Here is a 19,666-nt window from a genome sequence, read left to right on the forward strand (position 1 = left end):
GCTCTTTGATTGCAGATTTTGACTGTCTTCTGCAAAATTTTGAATGGGGATGTTTTTCATGTCACTTCAAATTTGCCTTTATTTTCTATTTTGTATAATTTTGACAAGGTCCTTGGCTAAGAAAGTTACTAAATTTGGGCATAAGGATAAGGGTTCTCAAATCTCTGGTACTATGGCATATGCATGTTGCAGGCAAAATATTTATCAAAATGGCACCGTATATACAAGCTAATTGATAAAGTCATTGCAAAATATATATTTAGACATAACAAGTGTTATCTTTTATGCTCTGGATATTGCTTTAATTCTTTTGACACACTAACATTTCAGGCAGAAGTAATTTCTCAGTAGAACTGTACCTTAAATTTGTAGCCCAGTGCAGTGTTTTAAGTTTCCTCATCAGTAGCCCCCTTCACAACAGGTTAGTGTGGCTGGTAAACTGGATAGTCCAGTGTTAAACAGCTGGATTGTAAGGACTAAATATTGAGCTTTGATCCCAAGGGGATGTTGAGGTGCCAGGATGAGTGAGGCACATAACAGAAGCAGCTCAATAGACCAAGAGAGGTGCTCAAGGATGCTTGAAATAAACTTAACTAGACTACGACAAATGCAAGCTTTGAGGTTGTTGAGTATACATATAGCTCTATTAATTAATTTTGTATGTTGAAAGTTTAAAATGTCATACTGGGGACTATTTTTCCTGATTCTTAGACTATGTAGGGAAAAAAAATAACAATATCCATGATGGCAGGTAGGAGTTGTGAAATACCAATTCAAGGATATTAAATGTAATTGAATGGAAGGTACAGTTAAACTGAATATGCTTCATGTGGTAACTAGCTACTGTTGTCCATTTAAAAAATACGTATCTTTTCAGGCCATACATTTCATCTTCATCTATCAGCATAATCAGCATTATTATAAGCTAACTTGGAAAATTTAGTGTAGGATGGCAGTGGTAAAATAGTTAATGCAGTGGCCAGTGTCATTTAACTATGTATGTATGTAAATATCTTTTATATAGTTTATGACTGTGCCCGCCTAAAAAACAGCTACTTTTGCAGATGACGCTGAAATTTGTATCTGTGTTTGTGTTCTAGTCAGTAATTTCTCATATATTTTTGCTTAGCTTTCAAAAGAAGGAGAAAAAAAAAAAGTCCACAACTGGAGTTTCGGTTCAGTTCAGCTGCCAATCCATATAGCCTTGGATATATTTGTGCTGTCTTGTTGGTGTCAGCAGTGCCTGTGTGACTTGGAGCAGCATCTAGCACTGCCTGAAGCTATATTCCTATGTATCAGTATAATTAAATCCAGTACTTTGTCTCGGTGCCTGACTTCTGCACTCTGCTCATAGAAATAAGTGGATGGTTGACATTTTAGGGATATAATTTGCAGTAAATAGAATTCTGAAGGGCGAAGGAGAGTGTCACTTGTAGTGACTCCTTGAATTACAACAGCAGTTTAATGTTACGAGAGTTCTATTCACCTTTTGTTTATATAGGCTAATAATTTTCCAGTTTCTTCCCCTGTAGGAATGCCAGTTTATATTCCTGGTCAATAATCAAAGTCAATTGAAAGTGTGAATAAAGACTCTGTAGGAGGTTCTGAGTTATGGGAAAGGCAAAAAAACCAAAACTAACTTCTGAAATTTTCCCCTTCCTCCACTCCCCCACCTCCAAAGGGGAAGGATTTACAGGGTATAGGTATAATCCTACTAAAAGGGCTGGCCTTGATTTAAAATAAGAAAGGGGGAAGAAACATCAGTTTTGATTATTAGAGTCCCTCCAGTCTCCAGGATGACAATGCACTTATCTTAGTTTTAATGGGAATGTGACCATTCTAAGGTACCCCCCCCCCAAAAAAAAAAAAAAAACAAAAACAAAAACAAAAACCCAACAAACCAAACCAAAACCATCCTCTTTGAAAACACAGCAAACATCTCAAAATAATCTAATTTTTTAAATGGCATCTTTATCCCCCCCCCAATTCTAGAATATTCAGTTAAATATTATTCCCTGAAGGCTGCAAATCTAAACAGGTTTATTGAGACAGCAAAATGAAGAAAAAGTAATTAATGTTTCTCAGATGCATTGTCTAATTCTAAGAAATTCAGAATTTCAGCAGCAAAATTAAATTTGTGGCATGTAGGTAGTCCCATTTTCTATGAACCAATTTTGCTTTGTAAACTAATAGAGATATGCAGAACGCTGCACTGCATATTGCGGTGGGAGGTCTGTCTTCTACACAAAGAGCATGCAAGTAACTGGTCTTACAGAACGTGCAATAGCTATGGCAAGGCCATGCATATTGTACATGAGGCTGATCTTGTCAATATGAGCTGTTACATGTTGCTCTAACTGAATAATGTATATTAAATCAGTGTACACAAGGGGAAATTTGGCACAGCAGACAGTAAGCATTATTGTGTTGAGTCTTTCCAGATGCTTTAGGACTGAATTTTTATCTGAAAGTTGGACTTAAAATTCATGGGCAAAATTAATTCATCTGTTTCTGGCTTATTTTGAATTCCTTGTTACAGCTGCAGAGAACAGCTCCTACTCTAGCTAAATGTCTGTTGGTTTTCCTTCTGATGAACCTGAGAGAACCCCATGGACAGTCTTTGTAGATCTCAAAGAGGAAACAATCATCTAAAACATACACATAGTATGGGGGGTAGGAAGGTGTTTTCTGTTCACATAGAAGTTCTATCTTAGGTTTATAAGATTTTGAAGGCAGGCATTCATCACTGCGGATCTGAGCAGAGCCTACCATAAAGAAGTGGCCAGTTGTTTGTGCAAAAGCAGCACCAGTAGTTTTAAGTCCTGTCTTCAAGTGACCGTCTGCATGTCTTTACAGGATCTAGGCCCTCCTGTTGTTGAAACCACAGGCACCTTTAGCACCAAAAGGTCGCTGCCTCATGTTACCCCTATTAAAGCATGCTTGATTGAGGGTGCCTGCTCTTTCTGCCACAGTGAGGTCAAGCACTCATTGCACCTATATTTTTCTCAGCACCAGTCCTCACATAAGCTAACTGAAGCTTTTGCTACCTTCTTTTTCCTTTTTTGTCTTCCCTCCTTTTTCTTTTCTCTGTCTGACTGATGAAGTTGCCCTGCCCCTGACAGAGAAAGTACTGCCAAGTGGAGGAGCAGCACAAGGTTCAAGCCTTGCAGGTAGCAAACAAGCAGCTTTGGCTTACAGAACTTCATTTCCTGGGCCAGGTGCTGTGCTACCGCATTTCCCACTCTTGCGGACATGTGTAACTTGCTCTAAGTTAGTTCCCAAAGGTGTCCAACCACTCCCCAAGTCACACGTGGAAGACTTACTCAGTGCCCCGGGGGCTGCACCTTGGATATCCAGAGATGGGTCAGTCCAGCTCAAGTGACCACCATAGATGTTCACACAGGCTGAGGCCTATCCGTAGACTTCCAAAGTCTGTCTCCACCAAGAGCATCTGCCTGGACCTCAGCAGGAGCACCGAGCCCTTCCTGAGGATCTGACGCTGGCTGCTGGGCAGAGCTGGAGCCTGCTGGCAGCCTCGTTTGTACAAAACCTTCATCTCTGCGCAGGCTGGGACAAGACGGGATGCGGGGGCTCTACCGCCGCGATGGAAATCTGTCACTGAAGTAAACACGGGTGGGAGATTCACTTTCTGTTCTCCTTTCCATCCTCTGCTGGGCTTGCAAGCACCGAGGAGGGGAAGTCACCGCCGGCCCCGGGGGGCAGCATCCTTGGCGGTACTCCCCTGGCTTAAGGGGCGGGGGGTGTAAAATTCTCATGACAACTTCACGATCTGATGGAAGGGTAATGATTGCAAACTCTTCGTGTGCAGAATACGGGAATTATGCATTTAAGTTCGCTTTCGTGGGGCTTTCCTCCACCTGTGGGCCGTCGGGTCCTCCCCGGCCTGGCCCTTGCTCTCCACGGCCACATGCGGGCTGGTCCGGGGAGGCTCCTCTCGCCGCCGGGAGGAGCCCCGCGGCCCGGCCCGGCCCCGCCGCTCCTCCCGCCGGCGGCTCCGGCTGCCGGCCGGAACCTCCGAGCCAGCCGCTGGTTCCACCCGGCGCCTACGGGCGCGGCAGCGGGGAACGCTCGGAGCAACGCACAGGGAAGGGGCTGTTGCCAGGGCGTCGGTTGGGCAAAGCGGCGGCGTCTCCGGTTGTGGCGGAGGGCGGGGGGGAAGCCGGGCCCGGCCATGGCGTCGCTGGGCGGGGGGCTGAGCGAGCGGGAGCGCGCCGGCTGCCGCCAGCTGCTGGAGCTGCTCGCCACCGACGAGCTGCTGGCGCTGACGGACACCGTCACCAGCCGCCTGGTGCACCCCGAGAGCCGACAAGGTGGGCGCCCACCCCCCCCTCCGCTCCTCTCTCGGGCCGGGCCGGCCTACAGCGGGGGCGGCGGCGGCAGGCGAGCCGCGCCCGGGAGCTGCCCGGGGGTCCTGGGCGCCCCCGAGGGCGGGCAGCGGCCTCCCCGCCGCAGGGCCGCCGCGGCTTCGGCTGTGGCTGTTGGGAGCCTTGTTCCGGGGCCGCCTGTCGACACCCGAACAGCAGCGGGGTCGGGGGAACTGCGGGTTGTTCTGGCCGAGGAACCTGCGGGTGGGCGCTGGTGGCTCGTAGCAGAAGCTCAGATCTGGGGCAGTTCTTAGCCCCCCTCCCCGCTGAGCTCTGTGCTCTGCTGCGCCCCTGCCGTGCCCTCTTAGCCTTAACAGCGTATTTAAACCCAACTGCTTCTTGCGGTTTGCCTTAACGACACTCGCTTTCGGGTTTTGAAAGGGTAAACCATAAATCTAGTACTGAACTTGTTTCTTTGTAGAATGGCGCACTTTCAGGTGTGACCATCCCCCATCACTTCGTAGACGTTGAGATTTGTTTCATGGGTCTGAATTCTGTCTGTGAGTTACCCGAGGCCGCTCAGTATATTGCCCTCCAGTAGACTCATCCAAAAAATAGGAATATGTTTCGTGTGATAGAACTCAGAGTAAAACACGTTTCTTCAGAAGTTCTTAACGTAGTTTTTCTTCTTGCTTTCTTATCTACTTTTTGCAGTGCTTGTAGATTAAATTGAAAGATTTTTTTTTTTCTTTACTTATTAGTCTTTTCCTTAACAAACTTACAGTTTTTATAGGTAACACGTTAAGTAAGTGGATGGCTTCTTTTGAAATATCCCTGAGCTTTTGAAATGGAGAATGAAACCAAGCTCAGCTTTTGCGAAGTGACATGAAGCAGGGAACCCTGGGTGATTTAATGTTAAATAAGTTTATTTTGAAATTAAGACTAGCTACATCTCAGGAAATATAGGTGCAGGGCATTATGTGCAAGAATCTTTATACTACCTGAAGTTTCTAACCAGCTTGAAAATACTTGAATATTAATAGTTCCATTTGGAATAAAAAGTTGCATCCTTTTCAACAAGCTCAAATAATACATAGTAAGTTCTAAGCAGTCATTGATACTGGAAGTATGGATTATGAAGTAGCAAAGTGTTCAGTAAAAACAGCAGTGTGTTTTCAGTATGTTCCCAAATCTTTGTGTATCTTCTGTGTCTAATACCATTAGGCCAGATTTCAGTTTGCGAACAAACTTTTAAGTCTTTCAGTTTCGTTTAGGCTTGTCTTGTACTGTGTTTGGAGGTGCTAGTCAGGAGTTTAGGAAGTGGCATAGGTTTGGGTTTTAGTTGTGAGAGAAGCAACTGCTAACTTGAATTTCTTTACTTGCAGAAGCCATTCATGCCATATTGGTTTACAGCCAAAATGTAGAAGAACTTTTGAAACGCAGGAAAGTCTATCGAGAAATAATTTTTAAGTATTTGGCAGCACAAGGAATTCCAGTGCCTCCTTCCTCTGAGAAACATCTACTCATTGATCGTGTAAAGCAGTACTGGAGCGGGCAGCTCACAACACATGTGTCAGAGTCAGGGGAGAGAAAACCACACACAGAGGTGAGTGCTGCTTTCTGAAAGACTTGAGGATGCTCAGCATTGCTTTCACAGGATAACCAGCGAAGATATTCTAATGTGCAGCCAAAACGTGACTCTTCATCTGTATTTAGGGAGGTCTGTAACTCTTGGTTTGTTTGGGTTTTCGTTTGTTTTTGTTTGTTTTTTTTTCAAATACATCATTTATAGGTGACAGTGCCAGCATATCACTCACAGGGCACAGTCTTCTGCTCTGTCTTGCCAAGTAAATTAGTGCATTTGAACTCTTAATGTGTGGGATCTAGTTCTTGCTTTTAATGTGTAAGTTGCACTGTAAGCTAAACCAGAGGGTATTCACAAATAATTCTGTGGATTCAAGGACGACTGAAAACAATGTTAATGATACAGAAGCCCTGCATAGCCTCTTGTTGCTTTTTAATGTGGTGGATCTTCTTAAACTTTTGGTATTGATCTGGGATTTCCAGCCATCCTACAGCCACGTTAGTGATAACACTGGTAGGGTGCAGAGCAGAGCAAAAGGATGTTCTCAATAGTAGATCATAGGGCAAAAACGTCTTGTCAGCCTGGTCTAAAATGTTTCAGGGGAAGGAGGGAATGGAGAGAAAATTGCCTTTTTGTAAATGGCCTTGATCTACTTCTAGAGACAGTGCAATCAAAGTAGCGCTGTCTGTAAGCTGGTTTCGTTTTTACCTCTTACAGTTAGAGTGCAGAATGGATTTTACTGGATATTATATCGTTGGAATGTAAATTTGGTAGCAGTGCCAGGTCTGTGTCATTTTTTTCCCTTGATATTAGTAACACTTAATACAGTGTATAAATGTGTTTTGGCAATTACAGGTTATTTTGAAGTTCAGAATGTTGACATTTAGCAAATCCTCGTGGTGTAATGAACTTTCGGTATTTTATTTGTCTTGAATCTTTACCATGTAGTTCTAAATAACCACCTTGCTCTTTCAGGCGTTGTACTTCAGAGACCTAATGGGCAACAGCCCCACCAGCTGGACTGTTAGAGCTCTGTAGCTCTTGATAACCTCTTGCATTGAGCTTTCTCTCGGGGGTTGACTCATGAGAATTATGACTTAGCTGAGAGTTGTTTTCAAAAACATTTTTTGTGTGCATACTTTGGGAAAATAAAAATGTTGCTCTTGCATGAACGCTTCCCAAATATTACCCCCTAGTAAAGTTTTTATGATTGAAGGTAAGTTCTCCAAAGTACTTAAAACGCATTCACAAAGAACAAGAAATTCAACAGGTTTATTTATCACATACATCTTCCTTTGCCTTTGTTTTCTCTTAATTCTTGTGGACCTCACTTTTTTTAAGAAATAGGCAACAGGAGCATACGTAACAGAATTAGAAATTAATTACAGGTTTTTTTCACACTTTTCATACTTAATTACTTAATACTTACTTAAAGCATACTTAATTTAATACTCACTCGACTTTGACGTTAGCAAACTTGACATTTGATTTACTCTAGAAGTCTTGCTGTCCAGTTGCAAATACTGAGAAGCCCTACAGAATAACTGTGGGTTTAGTTCTTGTTCAAAAAACACCTCACCTTACAGTTGGAGGTCATGTATCTTTACATTGGAAAGTTTGGATGATTTTTCTGAAGTAAAAAAATTTATCTATTGTAAGAGAAAGCAGAGGGTAAACAAACTACATATGTACAAATTAAAATTGGCTCACAGGACTCTTACTTGAGCATACGATTGTTGCCTTTTATAGCAGTGCTTCCTTTAGAAAGAAGTGTCCTCTAAACCAATTGTGTATAACAACTTAAAAACCTGTCTTAAAAATCTAATTGCTAACGCACTCATTTTCTAAATGTTTGTGCTTAAATTTTGCTCTTCTTCTACATGCAGTTTTAGACATACCAAGAATTTAACTGCTAGATTTTTTTTTCCTGAGCTTAACCCGTAATAGCATCTAAAAAGTCTTACTGCTTACTTTGTTGCAGTACTTATTTAGTGATACAACACTTGGGAGTTGTCACCCTCTTCTGATAATGGTTTTAATAACATGACCATTGGTTCCTCACTGATACTTGCCTTTGCTACTTACTGTGAATTCGGCTTCAAAACTACACCCCCCACTCTGTTGTCAGTCTCGGCAACCTATCATTAAACTTAAGTATTATTTTGAAGTATTTCTTAGCCCCCTACTTCTTAGATGTATTTTAGGAGTGTATGTATGTCATTGTCTGCAAAACAAGAGAAAAAAAGGGCACAAGTGGTTTGTCCATACCTATGGGGAACTAGTGGAAAATGTGTTTTGAGTAGTTTCATGCTTTCTTTCACTGACCCGTTCTTCTCTAAGGCTTCTAGCCAAGACAAGAATCTTTGAACCTTTTCAAATTATCCTTTGAAGGTTTGGCTGTCTGCTAGCAATGTTTACTTTGTCTCACTACTTAAGAATACTTCCTCAGCAGATTCAGTGTTGATCAAAGGATTTTATGACAGTCTGAAGGAAGGATTTTATGAAGGCTGAATGGAGTTGCCTTTTTTCCCAGAGTAAGCCTGTGCTGCTGTGTGAACATCCCTGCAGCCCTCCTATCCCAATGTCATACTGTCTCAGTCTGTTTTAAGCGATCACTTGTACAATTAGAAAAGTAACTGAGATTCTTCAAGACTAATATCTGTTTTGGAGGAGCAAAGATAGCATAAGTTACGGTTTTCTTTGATTTGGGCTCTTTTCCTATTAGAAATATGGTGAAGACCTACAAACATTGCTCATGAAAGTGATCAAGCATCTGTTCCATGATTTTTGGCAGTCTTACTGCCAAACAGGGCTAAATTCAGGCACACGACTTGGTGGAGAAAAAGTTCTGGAACACGTTAATTCTTTGAGTTTCAGTTCTTCCTGGATTAGTTGTGCATTTTGTTAGCATATTCCAGTGACACAGGTAAAATACCCCCAGAAATCAGAAGTATTCTCTCAGTTTCAGGTATCAGAATGTGCATATTCAAAAGGTGACTTCCCAGTAAGTGCTGTTTGTTTGTATCAGCTGTATGAAGGTGCAGAAACCAGCACAATTCACCAGATTAAAAGGTACCAAAAAGAATAGACTGAAGGCAACATGAAACAGGAAGAACGTGTCAACATAATTGCTTATTTATAAGCACTTTTTAGTAAATTGATACACCTTAATATGAGATTGGCTATGAGTCTGTATCCTTGTTTTCCTGTCACTTTCTTTTGAAAATGTGAAAGCCAGTGAAAAGTTACTCAGAAGAAATTTTGTGTCTCAGTGTGAGAATCCTGGACTCATGTAGGTTGCTCAGAAATTCTTCCCCTGCCCTTTTTAGTAGAACCAAGGTTTCACTTTTTGTTTATATATTGTAGACTGAGACAAAACTGAAGGACTATTCTAGCTGTAATTCAAAGAACCTACCCTGCTTCTCTGGATAAGATAATAATGATCTTAAAAATAAATGAGATTTTACTTTGTTGTTTTTCTTCAGGCGCTCTGTCTCAGAACACTTGAAGAAGACTTAGAATATTTAAAACAAGTGTTTACACAATTTTATGTTGTTCTAAGTGGTAATCTCACATGTCAAGGATAAATAGTTCTAAGGAAAAAAATGTGCTTGATTGCAGAGTCGTGGAGAGAGACAAAAGTCACCACAAGATGACATTCATGATCTAGGAGAAGAATTCTGTCAATGGTTCTATAAACTCCTGAATTCTCAACATCCCTTGGGAGTAAAATCTGAAGAAAGATGGGGACCACAGCATTTTTGGGAGGATGCCAAAATGAAGTTCTGTTACAACACGTTAGAAAAAAACATGGAAGAATATGTTGGTGCAGAAATGGTGAGCCTTCGTCTGCTGTCCTTGGTTAAAGAAGAATATCTTCTATTCAACCCTAATTTGAATGCCAGTGGACTGAAATGTGTCATGTCTCCACATGGGTTAGTACTGGTAGCAGTGGCTGGCACGCTACATAGAGACAATACTTGTTTGGGCATCTTTGAACAAATTTTTGGACTCATTAGCTGTCCTGTTAGGGACAATACCTGGAAAATAAAAGTTGTGAATCTTAAAGTAGTTGGACAGAATGTTCTGGAGCCTGGGATGCAAATCGAGAAACCCTCCCTAAAATACGAGTCATACCAACTGCAAGAGTTGTATGATGGGAAAGAACTGAGTGTGAAGCTCTGAAATTCTGAGCAATTTTTTCACAACTGAATGACTAGGTGAGGAGGGGAACACACACCCCTTGTAGTGCATAGTTGAATATTGAAATGGTTGCAGCCATGAGATGTTGTCTCTTTTTTGAGTCAAGACTTGCTGGATGACAAACTGAGATACAGAGTCTAAGGTATTAATACAAGCAATGCTTTTGGGCACCTTTCTGAGTGTTAACTAATATTTCAGAGTATTACTTTAGATTTTGTACTGTAGTTAATGGAGTTAGTTTGGTTATTCTTGGTTATGAAACATGGTTACATTTAAATATGGGTTTGCAGCAGTATGTAATGAACTAGATGACACAGGGTTCACAGTCTTCAGGTTGTTTCTCTTCAGGTCCCCAGTTTAAACTCTTGCCTGAGTTGTAACGGAAAGTCATTACATCTGGCTTTTGGAAATTAGGATTGGTGAGTGTCTTAAGTGGACATCTAAGTCTCGAGAAAACCATCTGCAGCTTTAGGAGTTTTTGGAGAGAACAGACAAAATACTGTGAATGGAGTCTGCTGCCATTTATGTTCTAAATGTAGTTCCGTCACAGTACCATTGAAGTTCTTTCTCTTTGGGTTAATAGCTTCCTTTCCTTTTTTACTGATGGTTCCATCTTCATAGTGAATACAGAAAGTCTCTCTGTTGTTCTATCTATGTCCCCAAGCAGACAAATTTGAGATGGTTGCCCAGGCATCCATTTCTAGCATTGACTCTCCTGGATCAAGCAGTCGATTGCATGACTTACAGCAGCACTGTATGAACCAAATGCTTTGATAATTATTTTGTATATACTTACAACAGAGTTTTTAATATATTAGTTGTGATTTTTGTATGTGTTCTTCAATTAAGAATTTTATCTAGTCTAAGCTGCTTTATTACATTGTCAAGAAGTCAATTTGTTAACACTGGGCAGTTACAACAGGTGGTATTAAATAATCCAGTTACTACTTAATAACAAATTATTGCTGTTGTAGAACTTGCATTTTTCTACCTTTTTTTTAAAAAAGAAAATTTATAAGTGATTAGAGGTGAAACGAGATGAAAACTTTTTTTGCAGCTTGCTTGGATTGTTTGGGAGTTTCATTTTAATTCTGTAGTTTCACCAATCCAAGTTGTGGAAATGGAAACATTCCCTGTAACATGGGAAGAGTTCTTTTGGTTTTAATATTTGTCAAATATGACAAATGTTAAAATTGTGGGTGGGTGAGGGGAAACAATAAGATTCAGGTATGCACAAAACTGTTTTTTATGAACAGTCTGAATCTCAAGTACTCTTTAAAAATTTCTAAAATAATTTATTTTCTAAGCAAAAGTTCAGATATGGTGTTGGAATATTCTTTCTCAATAAGCAGTTGAGTTGTAGCTTCTTCAGCTATTGATGTATAATAAATAAAAATCAACCTGAGTTTAAAAATTTTAAGAAGTGGTTTCATTGTATGTTTTGAGAATTGCATTCCTCTTTAGGTAAGGACAAAAGCCTACCTAAAGGCCTAAATGGGCACCTTTTCAACATTCAGTATGACAGTCTGTAATTCAACTAAATATTTTGTCATTTGCAGAATGGTACTTCGTAACTGGCAGCGTAGTTATTACTTTAGTCAGCGTGTTAAATACAAACATGACTAAGGGTGTAGGTTTTCGTTACTGCTTTAAGCTGATGTGGTGTGGGCAGCCCCCTTCCTCCACTCAGGTCCATGTCCTTGCTTCCTTCTTGAGCCAGCATTGATGCTTGGGCTAACTCTGAACAAACGAACTCGTTGTCAGAAACCCTTCAGGCTGATCAGCTCGGTAAGAGGGCTGACCACACAAGTGGTAGCTCAGTTTGAGGAACAGAGATGAAAATTTGCTTTTTTTGTTGACAATCTGGATTTTTGTGGGATTAATCAAGTGACCAGATAGCAGTCTTTGTTAATTCTTACATTCCAGAGGTTTATGTTTGATAACTTCAAAATACTGAATGAAGGAGCATTACTATAAATCAGCTTTTTACTAAGGCTGGTATCTAATCAACTTGTCCTTACTCCTTCCGTTCTCCTACACAAAGTATGCAAGAAAATGTTAAATTGTCACAGCTTCTGTGTGAATCTCTGTTGTGTTGCTGGGTGGAGTAGGTGCTGTATGATGTGCTGTATGATTTACTGATGACCTGTTGGTGCAGTTGCTGCTCATGCATTGTTGATCGGGCTGTTAAGAATCTACATACATTAGCCTGTGCTCATTAGCTGCTGAATGATAACTGATTTTTGTAGCAGCTAATTTTGATGTGTGTTTATGCAGAACTTCGAATTGTAGTTACCGAGCAGCAGCTGGTATTGGCAGTTGATGAGCAGTTGATGGCTGCTGATGAGCAGCAGTTATTATCACAGGCTGCTGCAGCAAAATGCAGGAAGCTACAGTATCTGCTCTCTGCAATCCCACCACCTAAATATTTGGTAGGCACTGGCAGTCAACTGATGCTGAATAACTGGTTTTGCAGTTATTAACTGTATGACTTTTTATCCTGTGATACACCTTCCTTTTTTTTTTTTCTCCTAGGCCTGCACTTCCTCTTTCAAAAGCGTACTCATCACTTCTAAATGCATTTTATTTCCACTTGGAAATAAAGGATTCCAGTTTTAGATGTTTTTTTAGACTCTCCATCTTGCAAGGAGGCAGAACTGGGCTTTGAAAGCTGCTACGTATTTGCAGTCAGTTGTAGGGGAGGCAGAGAAGCGATGGTGCTTCTTGACGTTTCATGTATGTTGAAGCATTTTCGTTTTGTGCCATGTGAGAGTTGTGAGGTCGTAGCTGCGATACTGCACCACAGGATATCACAGGTATTTTTCTGCTGTTCTGATTATTGTTTATAATAAGTATCCTGACTAGGAGTTCAGAATTCAGTTTTCAAATCATTGTCACATTCTGATTTTTTTTTTAAGGGTAGAAAAACACTAACTACAGGGTAAATTTGAGAAGGTACTTCAAGCTTAAGCCTGACTTTAAGAAAAAAAAAAAAAAGTACTTGTTTAAATGGAGTGCAGCCAAAAAACTTGAAATACTTAGGGAATTGATTTCATCACTCCCTCTAGATGCTGCTGTTCAGAGCTGAAGTAACTTCTGATTGGTTTATCTTTGGCCATTTTAGTTGCTTTTAGGAGATGAAAAAAAAAAAGTAAAACTTCTTCAAGACTGTTTTAATTTTTCTCTGTCAATTTCCCCTTAGTCAAGGCTCAAGACAAATATTTTCAGTAACAATTTCTTATGTCTATTACTACTACTTAAGATGAAATGCTAAATTTATATTTTCCACATCTATCTCTGGGAATTAATTTGATAGTAAGCAAAATACTGATTTGCAACAAAGCAGGCAGAACTTGGAGTTGAACAGTGGAAATCGTGACCCTCTCTTCTAATCAGCCACACCAGATGGTTTTAATCTTTTTCTCTCTGAAGTTGGAAGCTTGTATGTCTTAAAGCAATATATGAGCAGAACCTTTGTGATCATGCAGGCCAGCAGTCTTACTGCAGGTTATGCTGTATTACTTTGGCTGTGCTTACTCTCCTTATGCAAAAGAAGAAAAGTAATCACTGGGAGACCTGACAGAGAGCATTAAACGAGTTCTGACTTGTGTCTGTGGTCTAAATATCCAGCAGTGCTCCACTGCATGTTATTTTATCAAGCTTGTAATAGTAATGAAAGAAATGTGTTTTCTTTGGATGTTCATTTCCTCCATGAAATTAAATTAAGTGTATTGAGGAATTTGTAAAAGGTGTCTAATATTCTTCATCTGTGTCCTGCTTCCTTAGTAATCTGAGGAGGAGATCTTCAGGTTGATGACTAGTCTTCATCAAAATACTTGTAGGTTGTATTTTTCCCCCCTCGTAAATTCTAAAGGTAGATGAACATTGCCTTTGCAGACTCACTGTCTGTTTGTCTTGATGTTTCATAATGTGGCATTAAGCGAGCTGTCAGTTTGTTTCCTACATTCAGTTCCCTGAACTTAAAAACTTCGATGCTTATTTCAGGTACTATATCAAAAGTTGTGGATTCTTAATTGCTGCTGGAGAGACTATTTCACATCTCAGATTAGCTTTAGCTTATTAGTTCACAAATTTGTTGTTGAGGAAAACAATTTGTTTGGAATTGTGATAGTTTTCTCACCTGAAATGTTTGCGAGCAATAGCATTTCTCACAGTGGCTGCAGAATACCTACAGTCCTCTTCCTGTATCTTAATCAAAATTAGGGAGGACGGAAATGACAGAGTTTCGCTGCTAAGCATTCTATGAAAGGGCAGGATCTTAATTAATGTAGGGGTTCTGGATGCCTTCAGAAGCATATAGATCTCCTAGTTAGTAGTTGTTATTTTGAAATGGGAAACTAACAGTGCCTCGGACATGACAAGCTGCTCAGGACGTTTCTTCCAGCTAAGGATTGTGCAGGCTTGGCCGGTTGGAAGCAGAGCCTGCTGTAGGAGGTGGGGGCAGGCAGATGTCTGCAGGAGAATCAGCTGTGCTAACTCAGCTTCTGCTCCGTCGTTTGAGCAGATACTTGTGCTCTGTTTTTTTCAGAAGAAGCTGTAGGAAACTGGATTAATGCAGTACACCTTGTAGGCATGGATTTTTATGCTTTTCAAATAGTATGAATTTGACGATTTGTAAAATCTTTACTAACTTTTTCAGCAGTTGATATAATTTGCATAAGTCAAATGCTTTTTGTGGCCTGCAGCTGAAACTGACTCAGTATGAATTATATAATTGTTTAAAGAGAGCAACGGATCTGAAGATGGTGATGAAACGTATAAAGTTCATCCTACAGGGTGATGCCAGGCAGTGGCAGAAGAAATGCTAGTGTTAGAAAACGTGAGAGGTGATTGCAGCAGCAAGACTGTATCATTGCAGAGTACTGTATCTTTGAACTATCTGTATGTTTTATTGAATGTGAAGATTTACTGTTAATGTGCATAATGTATAATGTGCATATACAGCTACTTTGCCAGCATGACTGGAACTGCAGTGTTTTCTTGTATCAGTGTTCAAGCACCACCTGCTGCAATATTTTTTTTTAGCTTGTGACTGATTTCTTGATTTCTTCAAACTCTACCGAGAGAATGTGACAAGATTAACTGTTAAGAACATAACTGGAGGAGAAGAATGTTTACTTGAAATACTGTTTTTTCTCTAATTCCCAGTTATTTTGGACAAGTGTCACATACTTTTGACACTTTGACATCAATCGGTTTTGAAGACTCACAGATATTTGAGTGGAGTCTAAAGATGGACAATTAATGCCACATTCTTTTTAGTTGCTTCTTCTAATGTATGCTCATATTTGAAATTCAGTGTTGAAGCACTTAGAAGATCATGAATGGAAGAAGCAGCTAAATAAAGCATTCCAGGTGATGAACTTTAGCATTTATCGTTCTGCTTTTATTTTTTTCCTGTTCTAATTGTCTTCACTATGGCAGGAAATTTTCCATGTTCCCTTGTCATGAGACATTTCTGCTTCATTTTGCATTACTTGCTGCTTCTTGAAATCTTTTATCTATCTCGATAGCTTGTTCTTTTACCCCTGAGTGTTTGAGAATGGTAAGTTCTGCTAGGCGATCAAGTTTTGTAAAAAGAGAAATACAGGTCTTCAGTAAAGAGAGCAAAAATCATAGGATTTGGCCTTTAGCTCATGCGATGTACTTCAGTGTTCAAAGGATTTTTGTTCTGAAGATTTACTGCAGATTGAAAGTTTCTTATTTCAGGAAAGAAAGTAGAAATCCCAAATTAAACGTAGTGTTTCTCTCCCAGCTTGGAATTAACAGGAACTGCTGTCAACAACTATTTTTCCAGGTATACTTCACTCTGAACCGTCAGGCTCTGGTTTTGAGTCTGATATATTCACTAACACAGAACATTGGGCTTTCTGGCCTTTGGTACAGAGATGACATACTGACAGTGCAGCTGGCAATTCAAATACTACTAATATCAGGGACCGTAGTAGCCGGAGCTGGAAAAGTGATAAACCCATTTAGTCCACCCATCAGTAAAGACTGATAAAAGATGGGTAAGTAAGGCAATTTATGTGGGCCTATGTTGCAAGGTAGGGTGGGGACAAGCAGCTGGCAACTGCTTGCTGTGACCACAGCTGGACTTGCTGGAGTGCCTCAATTAATCAAGGAGGAGAAGACGTTAAAGAGCAGAATTTTAGGTATTCTAGCCACAGTTCCACCGGTGTCAAAATCCTTAAACCGAGCTTTTGAGTTTCAGTTTGTGACTGATGTGAAGTTAAGCCTCTCTCTGGAAAGGTTAATTAGCCGTATGCTATCTAAGCAAACCTGGAACGTGCAGCGGTGCCAGTCGATTGCAAGGAATCCTCTTTTTAAAACTGATTTTCAGCTCATAGTAGGAGAAAGGAACGACCTCGTGTAACTGTAGGGGTAGTAACAGTGCCATAACCCTGCCTGCCCTGCCTGCGGGAAGTCCGGGGGCCGGGTGTGCGGGGTGCCATCTCGGCAGGCAGAATGGCCTTTTGGTGACATCTGGTGGCAGATTCATTGCTTGTCTCCGCGTGTACGCCGGGTGTGCCCGGCTCTCGCAGGCACAGGCACTCGGGGCTGGCTCTGGAGGCAGGGGAGGAAGGGCCTGCTTTACCCCTTTCCTTGCTGGCAACAAAATGGCCTGACATTGCCAGCGGCTCCCTTGCCTTGATCAAAAGGAGGGCTTGAAGGCACGGTGGCAAGCAGTGATATTCAGGAAACCTGTTGTTCTAGGGTTGTAGAGGGAAATATGGTGATAAGGCGGCTTCCTGGCAATAAAATTTCAGCTGACTTGTTAGCAAATGCATTTCTTTTGGCATCTGCTTCCCTATTATTTTTTTTTTTCCAGAATGCCTAGCTCAAGTGCCTGGGATCCTGAAAGCAGCACAGTTGCTGTTTCTCAATATTGCTTGTAACTGCAAATCATAGTTACCTCTCAGGCCCAACGAAAGGAAGATCGCCCTCATTCAGAGGTAGTCCATAGCCCTCTGCATCATTGCGTTGTGCTGTGTTCAAAGTGTACCTTTTTTTTTTGTCAGGTTCCCCAATCTTTAATGAAAATGCCAAGGAAAGAACCAAATTAAATACATTAGAAATGCATAGCCCGTCACATTTCACATAGAGTAGATGAGAAGTAAGAAACTTTCTATCTTGCTTTGACAAACTTATATAGAGAACAAAAATGTAGAATTTGTTGGTCTTGTTACCAGTAGTAATTGCACATATAGAGGCTCTTTAGAGACATGTATTAGAACAAAGCAGAGGCTTTTGTGATAGTCTTATTTGTGTGGAAAGGCAATGGTTCAAGCTGTACTGACTTCAGTAGCAAAATTGCAGTAACGAGCATCCAGAAAGCCACTAACAGTCATTACCTGTTAAAGCAGCTGTAGTTGTTCTTCACATAGGTAGTTGCACAGCTTGCCAGGCAGGTTTATGTGGTTAGGAAGGAGAGGGCATGCAGCCTGACAGTTCCTCCGCTCTCCTTTTTTGGTCCCTTTGGCCCCTGCTCTGGAAGAGGCAGGCCTCTGCTGGAAGGAGCAAGGGATGTGTAATTTGTGCGCACCTGGCTCTTCTCTGCACTCTGAGAGCACACTTGCAAGGGGACTAACATCACGGTGTACGTGTCGCCATAAATCACCTATTTAAAAAACAGTAAAAGCCAAAGCTGCTCATCTAGATGAGGTTTTGGTGCCTTGCCAGCATTTTTCTGCATGAGACTATTGAAAGAAAGGAAATGGCGATTTTGAGTAATTTGACTGTGATTTAACAAAACAAAGGAGAGGTTCAAATTTTATCTTGGAGCTTTCTCACTCCTGAGCTGCTGAAGTCTGCCCCGAGCCTGGTAGCTTGTGTCTGAGGACATCAAAAGAAGAAAAAGAAGTTACCATCCCTAACAATGGGCAGGAGCAGCTTTCAGGCAAGGAGTGATTGAACAGACTACAGCTCCTCCACCAGGAGAGGTGGCAGCAGGGAATAGTAACTCCACACCTCCTTTGCTGTAAGAATTGGGGAATCGAGTAAAATTTTCAGGTGGCAGGTAGAAAACAAGGAGGAGATGCTTCTTTCCACTTAGTTAAGTGTCAGGGAAGAGTTTTCAATCTTTGAGTTTTTCCCTTTTCTTTTAACGTATTTTCTACACATTTGCTACCGTTTTTTTTTTCCTTTCGTATCTAGTTGGATTGCAGTATCTCAGCCTTCAGGACAGGCATTTTGAGTCTTCAGATGTCTTGTGACTTGCCTGAGGAGACCTAGGTACTCTACATCCTTTCAGCTACACAAACAATTGGGGACGGGAAGCAGCTCCTGTGGTAAAAATAATAATAGATAATTGACCTATTTATCACAGCTGTCTTTTGCATGTTGGCATTTCTAGCTTCTTCCTCTCTCTTAGGTTACTCCTCAAAGATAATAGGGTATGACCATGTCTCTTCTTTTAATATACAAACCTTTAGTCTCCTGGGAAGAAGCACATCCCGTGGCCAGCACAGATCCCATCATGACATGAATCTGCTCTTTGTATCACAGCTGAGGCACCAGGAATTCCCTTCTATGAAATACCAGTGAAATTAAGGAGCAGTGAACCTACACATATTGGTGGAATTTGTCTCCGTCTCCAAGTGTCCGTTGAAGCAGCCTGGCTAACTCCAAGTGCACTATTTGAACAGCCATTTTATAATTCCAAATTACCATTTTATAATTTCAAATTACCAAACCAGGTGTTTGGTTTTTCCTCCTAGCAAATTGCTGAAGCTCACAAGTATATGGAAAAACATGTTTTTACGTTCTGTCTTGACAGCTGTCACAGTCCATTGGTACCAAAAAAGCTGTTTTAGATACCCATCATTGTCATCAGATCATCTAGGTAATGTGGGTGAGTGTTGTGCTTGGATTTCTGCTCGCTCTGGCTGGTTTTGTCCTAGAGTTGAACCATCTACAGGGTTTTGAGTGCTTCCATTCAAAAGTGAAAGTGGAAGTCGGGAGGCTGTTTTTGAAGAAAATTTCATGTTTGCTACCTCACACACAATCAGCGTGGTTTGATTCACACTACAAAGCACCCTTGGAGCATGTACTCTGAGTTCCCTTTGGCCAAAACTAGTCTAGAGAGATCCTCCAGCCCTGCACCTGAGGTACCCTGCTCCCTTTGAGGCAGGCAGTCTGCAGGACCAGCCTGGAGCTAGCTGGCAGAAAACACACACCACCACCACCACCACCACACCCCCAATGTATGTACAGTTTGTGTGCTGGCAGCATCTCAGCAACAGCTGTTTCATGCTCCTGTTGCACAGCACTGTTTGCTAATATAAACACAATTTAGGGGTGTTGAAAATGGTATTATAGCCTCCTTAGAAATAAATTAATGTGTGCATATATGTACATACAAATTTTAACAAGTCTTTCACTTTCTGGCATTTCCCTTACTAGAATTACATTTCAAATGGAGTAATAGTCAGTTCCTTTTTAACAGCAATAAGCATAAGACATCATGTCAGTACTTGTTCATCTATTCCTTTTTCTCAGTTCATTAGTATTATTTATTGCATGGCTGGAT

The 19,666-nt window shown here is 41.0% G+C and overlaps 1 protein-coding gene across 1 annotated transcript; it reads left to right on the forward strand.

Moving 5' to 3' along the window:
* The first annotated feature begins 4,124 nt into the window (after nt 1-4,124).
* On the forward strand, nt 4,125-11,475 carry C1H3orf38 (chromosome 1 C3orf38 homolog). Its single transcript, XM_074928452.1, has 3 exons — nt 4,125-4,331; nt 5,711-5,931; nt 9,532-11,475. Exons 1-3 carry the CDS (start codon nt 4,193-4,195, stop codon nt 10,093-10,095), a joined length of 924 nt encoding a protein of 307 aa, XP_074784553.1. The 5' UTR covers nt 4,125-4,192; the 3' UTR covers nt 10,096-11,475.
* Nucleotides 11,476-19,666: the final 8,191 nt, after the last annotated feature.

The sequence above is a fragment of the Athene noctua genome, chromosome 1 (genome assembly GCF_965140245.1).
Source record: "Athene noctua chromosome 1, bAthNoc1.hap1.1, whole genome shotgun sequence".
Taxonomy (NCBI): domain Eukaryota; kingdom Metazoa; phylum Chordata; class Aves; order Strigiformes; family Strigidae; genus Athene; species Athene noctua.

What these genes read in the sequence shown, in the direction of transcription:
- C1H3orf38 (XM_074928452.1), top strand. Translation starts at nt 4,193, where the DNA reads ATGGCGTCGCTGGGCGGGGGGCTGAGCGAGCGGGAGCGCGCCGGCTGC. An exon ending in GCACCCCGAGAGCCGACAAG is followed by an intron (nt 4,332 to 5,710) that starts GTGGGCGCCCAC and finishes CTTTACTTGCAG; the next exon opens with AAGCCATTCATGCCATATTG. An exon ending in AGAGAAAACCACACACAGAG is followed by an intron (nt 5,932 to 9,531) that starts GTGAGTGCTGCT and finishes GCTTGATTGCAG; the next exon opens with AGTCGTGGAGAGAGACAAAA.